The sequence below is a fragment of the Schistocerca nitens genome, chromosome 1 (genome assembly GCF_023898315.1).
Source record: "Schistocerca nitens isolate TAMUIC-IGC-003100 chromosome 1, iqSchNite1.1, whole genome shotgun sequence".
NCBI lineage: Eukaryota > Metazoa > Arthropoda > Insecta > Orthoptera > Acrididae > Schistocerca > Schistocerca nitens.
This window is the reverse complement of record NC_064614.1, coordinates 827,073,310-827,086,708: the sequence shown is the minus strand read 5'-3', so window position 1 is coordinate 827,086,708 and position 13,399 is coordinate 827,073,310. Positions and strand designations below refer to the sequence as shown.

Sequence of the window (13,399 nt, the reverse complement as noted above, 5' to 3'; positions counted from 1 at the left end):
ATCTGACGTCAGCTACGCATGCGCACAGTGACAGACGGCACTGCAGAAGCTCTGAACTCGTAAGCGTATCGATTTTTATGATTGTAGTGTCTGTTTCGGTAGTTTTAGTGTCGTTCCATGGCAGAGTCAGTGAATGGGGTGTTTATATAAGGCAAGACGAATCAGTATTGTGTGACTGAGAACGTTAGAAGATGACGAAGGACAGATTAGCTGCCCTTAAGGCGGTAAGTGAAAATCTAAAGTTATTTTTGAAGTGTAACCCGCCCCGCGGCTTACCATTCACTGAACATGACTAAATGTCAAACAAAATAAACTTGCGTTTCGAGATGTCGCGCCGTTTTGATGCTTTTAACATTGCTATGTGAAGTAGTAACATCAATTCTGGACCCTTGATTCAAGCTTTACAGGATTTATAGCAGATATTTCCGCAGCGTTGTTTTTGTGTGACAGGCTTCCTTACTATCGCTTAAATAGTCTTTGATAGTTTGTGGTTCCTTTTGCATTCTGGTGCTATACTGTGCGTATTCATAAACAATAGATGGATCAACAAGATTTTTTCATCTGGCGTTTCCTTCAGAGACGGGCAGGCCATATATTTCAGTAACTGTCAACACAAGTCTGGCTGTCGTGTTTCCCACTAAAGTTTAAGTAATTATGAATAAACATAATGTCTAGTAAAATATAACTTCATATTTTCGTTAATGTCCGCGTCATTTTTCGACTGTTGTCTGTTATGTGAATTTGCTTGATACATAAACTGAGTGTAATTAAGGCCATTATTGTTAAAAGTTGCCAAGCGCCCGGCTAATTTAATTTCCAAAATAACCAGGAAATAATATTTACTTTTCTTAAAACAGCTATACATAGATCTTTGCGTGTTTTATGAAAGTAAGTGCACTTGTAACTAATATTTACTATTGAAGTATTACATAGTTTATTTTTTAATGTTATAGGCTCAGAGTGATGATGACGATGTTGGACCTGATGATGTTGCTGTCAACGTCGAAGGAAGGGATGGCTTCATGGATGAATTTTTTGCAGAGGTGAGCCTACCCGATCTATACAAATTTCTAGCTGGTTTTTAAACTTTGAGGCTACATTTTGTATAGTATACATTATTTCTGTCTTCAAATGTGGGAATGGATTGGATAGTCAATGTGCAGGAGTCTTGCATGAGAGAATTCATAATTAATCAGTCTTCATTATATTTCTTTTATCTTTATTGCCCTATATGATCGGACAGATGACTGCGAAATAAAGAAACAAACAAGATATACTGACACTGGTTAAGGACTGGTCTTGTCACAGAATTTACATTCACAGCCACAGACTGTCAAATCTGCATCTTAATGTGCCTGACACTGCCTTGCTTTGGAATTTAACAACTAAATGTTTAACAAAGTCTAGTGATTGGGAACTGGCTACTGCAGTCTTACATGCTCATGCTTTGACAGTTAATGTCGAAAATTCTTTTCTGCTGTTGTATTTTTATATTAACAAAACTACAGTAAAGTGCTATCAACTAAATGTAATTTAAATTTACAGTAATTTTAATGGAAGTACTGGTGTGTCATGGGCTTTAACCTGAAACATACAATTTTAAAGATTTTTTTTTAAAATTTGAACCTAATAAACAGTAAACAAACAATTTATTAACATATTTTACATATGACACATAGAAAAATAACAATTTCTGCATTTTAAATGATCTAAATCTGTCATTCGCTCTGGTCTAATATGTTGAACATACTTGGAATCAAAGATCAGTGAGAAATGTTGACCAACTTTAGGTCAAAATGCTTTTGTAGTTTGATATCTCAAGTTGATTGGTTGATGTCGAATGTGAAGAGATTCTGACATCACATGAAGTTGTTAATTACATTTGAAAATTTCTCATGTCTTAGAGCCTTTACATGAGAGGAACAGATTGGATATCATGATGCCTGAGATAAGCAGAATTTATAGGAACTACTTAATATAAAAAAATAATGATGATAAAAATACATTACAATCTGTGAAAATGAGAAGGTTGTTGTACTAAATAGTTCATTGAAGAATGATGGTGACAGGACATAAACATATTTTAGGAGCCAGATTGTTATTCCAATACAGGGGGGGAGATTACGACGGAGAATATTCAGCATGGATTTCTTTAATCTTCTACATCACTGTTGCACTTCACGTGAAAAAATGTCTTATTGTAATCTGATGTGAAAGAACTAGCCTCTTTTGTCCAAAAGATTAACTAGTGTAAATAAGGTGTACTATTGTAGCGTATAGTTATTATTTTAAAATTGTTACCCCTATCACAGAAATAAATGTTGTGCAGTTCAGAATTTTAAGTTCATAATTTGTAGCCCATTGGACGTCATTCCATATCGAACTGTCCAAGAATTGTTTCTCAGTCAGTCTCAGGATTCTTTGTTTTGTCTTGCTTCTTTCACATTTGGCAAAGGTTAATTAGTTTATGTGAAAATGCCAAGTTCCACCAAGGCAGTGTGTCTATATTAAATTGTAGGTCTCCCTATAATGACTGGGTAAGTCATTCAGAGATTGAATGAAAACATGGACACACTACATACGATGGGACCTTGCCTTCTAAAGTATTGTGGTGTTAATACTGACTTTCAGGTTGATAATTTTACTCTGCCTGTGGATCTCAGTGAGTTCGAACCTTGAATTAACATGTTGCCACATTGGGTATCCCACTAAAAATCTAAATAGTTAGATCTTGATGGATGGTTCTGTCGTATTATGTGAATTTGATTTCATGCAGTGCTATGTGTCTGAAGTTCAGATGCTATGTTAATCCTGGTGTCACAACCACTATAAATAACTGTGGGAACTGATTTAAGCTTAGAGGAAACATACGTATGCAAATTATATCCACAGGTATACTATGGAAATAACCATCCTGTGTGTCATGGAAGATGCCTAATGTGCTAGTATTCTCTTCCTCCCTCCCCCGGCCCCCCTCCTGCCCCACGCACACACTATCTGGTACACCGTAATTGTGTGAGAGGAAAGACTATTTAAGTGTACCACTGTATAAGCAAAGGTGATGAAGTACTGTTTCTCGTAATGCCCTCTCACAGTTTGAAGGTGATGCATAATGGATTTTATGCAGAAACTGGGAGTTTGTTGTGTATCTTTTGACTCTCGTCGTCCCTATACAAGCTAGTAACAAATCTCATTGTTGTTCTATGAAAATGACTGTTAATCCAGCTTTGTAAAGGTTCCAAGCAGATGAACAGCAGGGCCTAATCACTGCTTGATGCATAAAAAGTAGCAGCAGTTCAGAATATAGCCGTCATAGTTGTGTATTGGATATTTCAACTGATTTCACGTCATAATCATTTCAAACTACTTTATATCATGACTGCACTATTTCACTATGTATACCCCTGATAGGTGTTGTCATAGATATCTCAGCCCTGTATTAGATAAATTGGCAACATAATGAAACTTACTCAGATTCACTGGTAATGCTTCACTGACCAAGCTGTCCAAGCCCAACTAGTGACCCATCCTCATAGATTCACCTGCAAATAATCTCTCCTATTTTCTAAACTTATTAGAAGTTAAAAGCAATGACATTTTTGTACATTATTCTTTCTCCCAGGAGTGGTAGTTCAGCATAGTTTGAATGTGAGCTTCTGAAATTTGGAAGAAACAAGAGGGATACTGGTAGAAGTGGGTCTGTGTGTATGGATTATGAATTGTATCCGCACAGGTCAGTTGCCAGGAAATGTCAAAATACTGCACATTCTTATACAGTGTAAATTATGGAGTCTATGGTAAATTTATGATCATAAGAATAGGAGAAACTAATTGAATGACACAACTTTTACTCTATAAAAGAGCTCTTTTACAGTAATACATAAAAGCTGTTTTATGCAGCTCCCATTATGCAAACAGAATTAAAATTTCCTGTTAATCAGTTTCTGATTTCATGTAATTTTTAAGTTATTACTGCATCACCTACAGTTACACTGCTGTGTTTTTGAATCAAAAGTGGGAGAAGGAAAAAAATGAATACACTACTACTTGTAAAGTTTAGTGGTACTATTACATAGTTATTGTTGTCATACTCATTACTATTTATATTCTGTGTACTGATTGTTATATGCTATGTTCTACTCATTCCATGGAACATGTCTACAATAAAAAAGTAAAATGATTGGCCAGATGAGAATATTGTAAGTTAGTGATCATAGAGAAATTTAAATTCCTGAGGAAGCTGTGTGGTATCTGCCTTTTCATTGCTGCTTTGATAATATAAGAGGCTCGATTATTCAAATGAGTCTCATAGGCGTACATAAAATCTGTCCTAGTGGATGCTAGGACTTTTTGTATGCAGATAAAGCCTAAATTTGTTTTCATTGTTTAGTGTGAAAATTTGTTACCTTTTAGTATTCTTCCAATAGCAGCCATACTGTTGCGTTAAGTTCACAACCACAAAGACCAGGCAGACGTCATATACTGATTGACGGGGGCCGACAAGCTTTGTGGAGGGTAATTTTTAAAAAAATTGCGTGAAATCGGGGAAGGAATCATTCGTGAGTTCCAAAGTGCTACCAGCGGTCCAACTAGCACAATGACTGTGCATAATGAGTGAAAAAGGATATGGTGCAGTGGTCGTACAGCTCCTCATAAGGCAGACATTCCTGTAGTCAGTGCTAAATGATGCTTGAAGTGATGTAGAGAGCAATGCTGTTAGACAGTGGATGACGAAATGAGTGATTTGGAGTGATGAGTCATGGTATATGCTGTGGCAATCTAGCGGAAGTGTTTGGGTTTGACGGATGCCTGAACAACATTAGCATCTCTGAGACAGTGATAAAATCACTATCTTTGTTGTTTCAGCTCTAGAGTAAGAACAGAGTGCTATTTCTGCAGATGCATTCAGACACCTCATTGAGTATCCCAAACAGTGTTAAAAGCATCACAGTGGTGAAGGGTGGAACATCCCAAATTAATCTCCGCTATTAGACATGCAGATACTTTCGACCGAATACTGTATTGATCACTGATAGCTACTATTAATTTTTTGCAAAATATTTTGAAGATTTTTAGTCATATTTATGCCTGTTGAGCTGTGGATGATGTCTGGTGAGAGATTAAATGTAGATAGTTGCATCTCATACTTGGACATATGAATCAAAGATCAGAACGCAGTGCTGAAAAAATTTATTGATTTGACTATTTTTTTTTTTTTTTTTTTTTTTAACTCTCTCACTGCTTACTTTGCTGGCCTTTGTTTTCTGCACTTGAGTAGCTATGTATATTGGTGTTAAGTGTAAAGATTGTAACATTACTGCATATTACAGATAGTAATAACTCTAGAACTCTTAACATTTGAAAGTAACATGTTTCTTGACCTTCTGTGCTGCAGGTTTGTTTCAAAATAATATTGTTATTCCCTAGATACCTGTCCTAATAGAAACTGTAAACATTATTATGAAAGGAAGTTTTTTTCGGGTTTGCTTATGGCGCCATCTGCAGCTGACTGGACAGCTTCAAAGATTTGAGTGGTGTGGTTTGCGGAGTGTGTGTGAGGAATCACCCACCTGAAGGAAACTTAATTGAAGTGTGTGTTGGGAAGGGTGTTTAAATACCGAAGAGATGACCAAAATGTCTGAAGTATTAGTATGTGATACCAGAAAATGTAAACCAGTCTTCAGGATAAAAATTATACATATGATGAGTAGCACATTGTTCATATTGTCTATCCTTTGTAAATACTGAAACAAGCCCCAAGCAGATGCAGATAGCCATTTATAATTTTCATTTATTTTGGCAACTCAAAACCATACTGGAGAAACAAATTTCATAGCCTGTTTTTCTGTTGGTGCATTTTCTAAATTTCATTGTTAAAGATATTGGCACATGCTGGGCAGACAACTGTGTATTTATATAAATGCAGTCAGTATGCTCTGAACAAATATTAGTGATGCATTTGACAGTAAAAGTTCTTTCTATAACTGGTGAATAATACACTGTCGCTAAGTTACTTTTTGCTTATGTCACTCATATCTGAAACATAAGTCGTTGCTAATTCATGTATAATGTGATTGTTACATTCTTGACTAGGTGTAATGCTGTGCTGCTTCATATGAAAAACATTTACACACAGTGCGTATATCAGAAAAATCATGGGTCCAGTACTTTATACCACTATAAACTTTGATCTGCATAGACTCCAAAACTGTGTTGTGGTCATATAAAGATTTGAAAATATGTTTTGATATATGTAGTTTGTCATCTCTCAGGACTTTTCAAGCATACTGAAGTGTCTTGCAAATTAACTTCTTGTACATATGTGTATGTTTCTCAAACCACATTATTGGTCATCTGAAAATTGATAAAATAATCTTCAGTACATTGGTAGATGTTTCATGATTTGTGAAGGATATCTATTATGTTGCCAAAAGCAAACCATTTCTTACTTTCAACATGTGTACTCAGCATTTGTGGCAACTGAGGTGCAGAAATGGTTTGTCAATGAGCTCATGCTTAATTTTTCAGGAGGCGCAGTCAACTGATCGGGATAGTGGAAATGGAGGTGTTTCAACATATGTCAGAAACTTGTTTCAGAGCTTGGTCCCTGGTGAATCCTTCAGAAGGTTATACAATCGATCTTCCATGAATTCGTTTTCTGATTTCCATTCATTTTTGTCTAAGGTCAGTGACACAGCAGGTTTACGTATTGATGGGAGTGTCGCTTCAGGAAAGCTTTACTAAACCAGCGCCTAACCAGCAAAGAATGGCTACTAACTCTGTTTCTTCACTTTATATGCCCTAGAATTTAGAAAGCTTTTCCCTAATTGATTTGTGCAGTGAAATGTGAGGTATGTTCTTAGCATGCTCATGGCAGGTGTCCTTAAGAAACCTTGTGTAAATAATTCTAAGAATCTAAGGAATCTGAAACTTCTAAAAGGTGTGGAATGTGGTGCTCCTATTTTCTTGGCATAAAATGTTGAAGTTATTATTGTTGCAACCTCATAATTTGGGCCATTAATCCTATTTCAAGTGTTTATTAGTTTATCATCTGTGAATAGATGTAGTTGTGGTCTTAGAATATCAGCAATTATGGATTGCTGTGTTACATATCCTCAGTGGAGATATAAACCACTATTTTGGTGTCTGAAAGGCAATAGAAGTAAATATTTTCATTGTTTGGAAACTTTTATGATCGCCACAAATCTGGAACATATGTATGACGTATGACAGTTATGTGTATATGCAATTGTAGAAACGGTAAAAGAAGTTCCTTAGCAGTGTATCTGGTTTGCTGTGATACTCATCTTCCATGGTGAACTGTTCTGATATTCTAAACAGTGTGTGCTGGCCTTCTGTAAAGCAGCTCTAGAGTCTCTTCATCTTATTAGTTACTGCCTGATATTTCTTATCTTTAATGTGGAACTACCAGGGGGGATTTATGGTGCACCTTCATTAAAGTTCAGAAAATAAGTTTTTCTTCGGGAATTGTCTGTGTGGTGTATGGCTTGTATTATAATTTAATGTTTCACATTTTGTGTATTTAGAAATTGCTAAATGAAGTCATATATTTTTTGAGCTAACATTTTTGTTGTACTGTGATAGAAGTTATGAAAATTACTTTTTTTTTAACAAAGTAAATTAGTTATGAAATTGGTTAAATGTAATAATTTTTACTTTTGCAAGCACAGGTTTTGTTTTCTCTCTTAAGGGGGGGAGAGAGAAAAAAGGAAATTGAGAATGACTGTGAAACATAGTGTAAAGCAGAATAATCCAAAATTTAGATGAAGATGCACAAAAGAAATGTGTAAGAAAGTATCTGGCTTTCTACTATCCACCGAAGAAACTGAGCTTGAATGTATGAGGGATGTAAAAATTTTGGGTTTGCTGCTCCTTGCTCTTGTGTGCTTTTAGTTTAATGGGAAATACAAGTGTTACTATGTTTCAGCAAGAAAAGGAAATATCTTTCTTGATGATATTGTAATAACAAATTTTGCCATCTACAGGTGGAAGAGATTCGGGAGATGATAGACAAGATACAAGCCAATGTGGAAGAAGTGAAGAAAAAACACAGTGCCATCCTCTCAGCTCCTCAGACTGATGAGAGTAAGTACTCAAAATCATTATGCTAAAATAAGTTCTGGGGGGGTGTGCATACCACTTCTCTCATTACACAGAGAGAATTTAAATACAACAGATGTTGCCAAATATTTTCTTCAGGATTTTCAGTTGTTTCTCTCATGGGCGTTACTGGTTTCAAACAAATTTAGTCATCCTCAGGCATGTACCTGAAATTAGTTTAGTGTAACAATGCAAAGGAAGGAAGAAAGATTAATGCATATATGTTCTCATCATGCCAAAGTTAGGGAATGCTGTGTTAGTTACAAGATAAAAATCGCAGAAATGTTGCAGGGAATCGTAGTTACACTGAACTGCAGCTGTTAGTATTACTTCCAGTTTAAATTTGAATGAGATATCAGTTCGTTCATATGTGGTCTTACAGCAACACTCAACTAATTAGTATAAAGTTCGCAAAAGCTAACATTTTTTATTCGTGTCATCCTCTTATGCTGCTTCAAAATATTTGGTATGTGTAATGTCACACGAAGGCTTGTTGTCTCGTGCTGAAAGATTTGAAAGATGCTATAAGCTTCATTGTGTACTGTAACAGTGTGGAAAATCACCAGCATGCAGTTGTAAACTATGTTGAAGATGAACAACTGATTTTGTTTCTTTAAATTGGGAAAGTAAGAAAACATTTCATATTATTGGTCAGCATTTTATAGCCCAAAATGGCTTTTGGGCTAATAAATGCTGACCAATAATATGAAATGAAGGCACAAGGCATTTATAAAAATGGCCTCATAGATTAGTGTGGATTTGAAACATCGGATACACTTTGAGATGAGAGATCATCATGAAAGCAAGTTATTTATGTGACGAGAAGAAATTGCTAACAGGGGCATGACAGTTGCATCTCAGCAAAAACATAATCATCATACAGTGCAAAAAAAATCTGTACAGAATTGACGATGCAGAATGTAGAGGCATAATTGAAGAACGTGTATGCGATTCTTTAATTTTTTTCATAGCATATTTAATGTCAGCTGGAGATTGCCTGGAAACATTCAAAGTACAATTCATTGTCCACAGAGGCAGGTGGTCACTTAGTAAACTCTTTTTGATCATTTCCTGTCCATTGTTCTTCAATCTGCAGTGTTTACCAAATGAAAATAACAGAAGAGAGGGGGAAGATTTGAAGAAAGGCTGTGCAGGTCATCAGGAATTGTTTAGCTATCACAAGTTTTTCACAGGAATAATCAGTGTTTTGCGTAAATGCTGAATTGTAAATATTTGTGAGAAAGTACGTTGCAAGGCTAGTCAGTACACTCATTGGTTAGTCGTACCTTTTTCAAAGACAATACTGTAAATTGAAGTTTCATATCTACTCATTAGTAAGCAGGTGGTTGTGGACATGACCCCAGCTGCAAGTGTATATTTTAATTAAAATAACTTTGTGATTAACATTTTATGAGTCAGGTGGTAGCTGACAGGGGTTAGCCTACTGTAGCTCGTTCTCAGGGCCCCCCATGGTTGCTGTCGCCTTCCACAGGCACAAGCAGCAGTGGGTTTCCAGGGAATACAGGCTCCTCAGTGTGTGGGATAGAACTAGATTGGGCCTGACTGCGTCAGATAAGTTGTCCTTGTGTGCACAATACTGTCTATCACACAATGTTGTGGTATGTTGTGTATGAGTTGGCAACTCCACTCCCCACTTCAGATGTGTCAATCACAAAGTTATTTTAATCGAAGCAGCATTTTTTCTGCTGCATTTTCACAACTTCCTTTGCAGTTGACAGAAATTGGAAGACTTCGGCTATGTATCATTGCTTTCAAATAACGCATAAATGCATTAACACTCCTTGTAGAACATTACATGTAATACCGTTCAATTGTGAGAACTGACATTCATATTGTATAAATATGCGTAGTTATGCAAATCTGTCTAATGAGAATGCAGTTTGTGACACAAAACATGTTGACATGTGACACCAGACCTACATTATACTCTGTTGTTAGCTACACTCATTTTCATCAGCAGCAGGTCACTTTAACTCCTCAATAAGGTGTCATCCATGAAAAACTTGGAAATAATAGTGAATAGGAGGAAAATATTGCTGCACTAGATACCATCTGCCTTTGTGATGGCTCTTATTTTACAGGAAAGAAAGTGAAGTAATAGATGTACTGATATGTAGTCTTAGTTGCACTGTAGGGACATAAGAACAATGTAACAAAAAACGACGAATCTTGCGGACATGATCATTGTGATGAAAAATTAAATAATAGCCAATGAAATTGTTTTTGAAGAATATGAACTGGCAGCTGAAAGCTTGGGTTGGTTGCTAAAACAAATTCTTGGTTGCAATTGGAATGTGAAGAAGAGATAGTCATTAGTCAGTAGCCCTGTAAACAGGGTAAGTGTCTCCCTCTATTACAGTTAGAACTTACATGAAGCCCTCAGTGTTCATTGTTGTTGTCTGTTCTTCTGTATGCCTCATATTGACATCGAGAAACTGGCCCACATCTCTTAGCCATTCTCAGATTGCACCTTCAGTAAAAATAGTGAGCAAGTATAGAACTCGGATGCACTATGTAGGGCATAAATGAGAATATAAAGGAACAGAGAACTCGTTTTTTATCATTAGTATACCTTTTTATCACTTCATGTAATATAAATGATGGTTTATGTATGCATGTGTGTGTTTTTATAGCAATTTCTAGAATATTGTACAGAGTTCTGGTCCCTAAATTTTCAGATAAATGTCATCAGGCATAACATCAGTTGGGCTATCGACCCTGCAATCTATGGATTTGACATTAATATGAGTCACTTTTGATAAAGGTAACCCCCATCCTGCTGCCTTCGTGACCTTTAAAAGCAGCATTTTTGACCAGGTAGTAAGTTATATATTCAACAAGTGTGATTGATACTGTTCCTGACCATTCAGAGACATGTAGAAATCTCTCGCAATTTTAATCTGGTTATCATTGTGGGATTACACATCAAATTTTACAAGCTATTTCCATCAGAACCTGTTCTCACATGAAAATGATACATTGAATTAATATCTGGCCCTGGTTGACACTAGCATTCTGATGTATACGGAGGATGTTTTCAGCAGTGTCGCACATTAAAATATGTAGTACAGAATTTGTAGCAACACAAGATTTGAAGGTGAAATTGTGGGTGCACCACACAATGAGAGGCCACTAACACGGTAAGAGCGAAGAGATCTGTGCACTTGAGCAACATGAGAAGTTCCAGCAGCAAACATCAGGCATCTAATTGTTAATGGGTAAATGGCGTAATGTTGGAAGTTCAGGTCGTAGTGTTGCCGCCGGCTGTCATGCCTACAACATTTTGTAACTTTGTATGGTGCAGGGATAGTATAGTGACTGATGATATTACCATGATGACATACCACATGGTGGGAGACACCAACCCAACTGCAGTGGCATCCCCTGGTGTCACGTACCCATTTTGGGCGTGCCTGTAAATATTGTTGCTATTTTCTATACTAATAACCCCATAAGACTTAATTATTTTTGTAACCATTTTTGAAAGTTGTTAGAACATTTCAGAGCTTAATTGTATGTGGTTGCTGTTGCAATTTTTTTTATACATCTTTCAGTGCAGCGTACTACATTCCAAAACAAATGAACAAGTCAGTGAAGTTGCTCAGATTCTTATAGAAAGAGGCAGCAGGCACAAAATGGAAACAAAGATAATGCAGAGTACTTTCGTCTGGTTTTGTTCGGCACATTAAAGAGCTGAGAAGCGAAAACTGATAAGCAAGCTCAGTTCCCGAGAACTTTGTGGATCTCAAATTGCCCCTTAATGGGGCAAATCCTCCAGGGATTGACACTCTGGATGACAAAGCAACCTGGATGAACAAAACACATTACCTGATAGCAGAATCATTGCTTGCCGCAGATATTTTATTACTTTATGGCGCGCAGTGATACATGAAAATGAAGGCTGAAGGGACGACGCAGCACTTAAAGGACATGGATGAGCGAATGTGGAAATACCAAAAAAAGCTCAGTCAATCTGTCTGAGTACCAGAGCATACAGAAGCAGGTGGAACCATACAAAGCAGGATGACTGCACATTCTTAATAAGTGGGCTACAATAAATTGACCCATGTGACGGTAGCCAGGTACCTACAGTCCAAACACATACCCCTTAGTCTACAGTCTATTAGTGCATCAAAACAAAAATTTCACCAGAAATGCGAGAAACCATGACAGGAATACGGCTTATGCCTGTGGGTTTCAAACCCCTTGGATCAAACTCCTTGACCTGAACATAAGCAACAGGGCTCCTTCCGCACTAAAAGTAGTTATTTCTTTGCTGTGAAACCTGCCCTGGTAGTTGAGCAAGTTAAAATGCGTGCTTCCGGGATATGGATTAAATATCGTGGTGGCTTAACAAGGGCCAGTGAGCCAGTGAGCCTTGATGTGGTATTTTATGTGCTTTCCTTCATCCAACTAGGTGCATACCAGGTTGGTACCCAGATCATGCCTTAGCTGTAAGATTTGCAAACATTCAGAAAATGTACTCTCCCTTGAGAATAACAGATGCAGATATATGGGGTAAACAAACTCCTTCCCAGAGGGGAAGTTAGTGCAAGGAAGGGCAATCTGCACCCTCCGCTGCTAATAATGCCAAATCTGAAGTAACATGCCGGCCCCTGAAGATATGGAATGAGGCTAGGAAAAAGATGATTTGTTTGTTAACTGTTAACACATTTTAATCAACCTTTAATGTTACTAAATCTTATTCCTGCGAAGAAATAAGTGGGAAGGACGAGTTTGCTTCATCAGTTCTTCAAATCTCTGCACAAGTTTGGAGGTAGCAGCTCATATCTCCATTTAATTGCAATCTTTATTTTGTGTTTATGACCGCCAATGTAGGAAAACGTACATCACAGAAGTAGGATGTTGCAAAAGGTATCAAAGCTCATGGTGACTTGTGGATACAGAGATTTAATCAAAATCCAAAACTTAAGCAGTGATGATGAAACCTTCTTGGATTTCAAATTGGCTCTGAGGAAAAGTGTTAGTAAATTGCTCTCATTGTTCAGTGGTAAGTAATGTGGAAGATCTGTACTGAAAAGATCTTTGATGCTGTTGTATTGATCAGCTTCTTTCTAGAAATTACCTACTTCAGGAAGTTATCATTGAGTTAAATTAAATTATCTACAAACACAGGCTTGAATTCTTTACTCTTCTAAAGCCACATGAAGAGCAGGGGAAATTTAATGCACTTATCATCCATCTTTTTCTTGTGCTATAGTGGTTTCTGAAGGTTGAAATTTTGTCTGACAATTGC

General features: G+C 36.8%; 1 protein-coding gene across 4 annotated transcripts in view; it reads left to right on the top strand.

Moving 5' to 3' along the window:
- The first annotated feature begins 36 nt into the window (after positions 1-36).
- LOC126262789 (syntaxin-1A) overlaps positions 37-13,399 on the top strand; it is a 351,940-nt gene continuing 338,577 nt past the window's right edge. For 3 of the 4 annotated variants that reach the window (XM_049959613.1, XM_049959630.1, XM_049959621.1), the window contains exons 1-4: positions 37-224; positions 954-1,043; positions 6,529-6,684; positions 8,007-8,106. In XM_049959613.1, coding sequence (XP_049815570.1) covers positions 192-224; positions 954-1,043; positions 6,529-6,684; positions 8,007-8,106 — 379 coding nt within the window. In that variant the 5' untranslated portion in view covers positions 37-191. The remainder of the gene's footprint in view (positions 225-953; positions 1,044-6,528; positions 6,685-8,006; positions 8,107-13,399) is intronic. The other variant, XM_049959640.1, reaches the window with a different exon arrangement.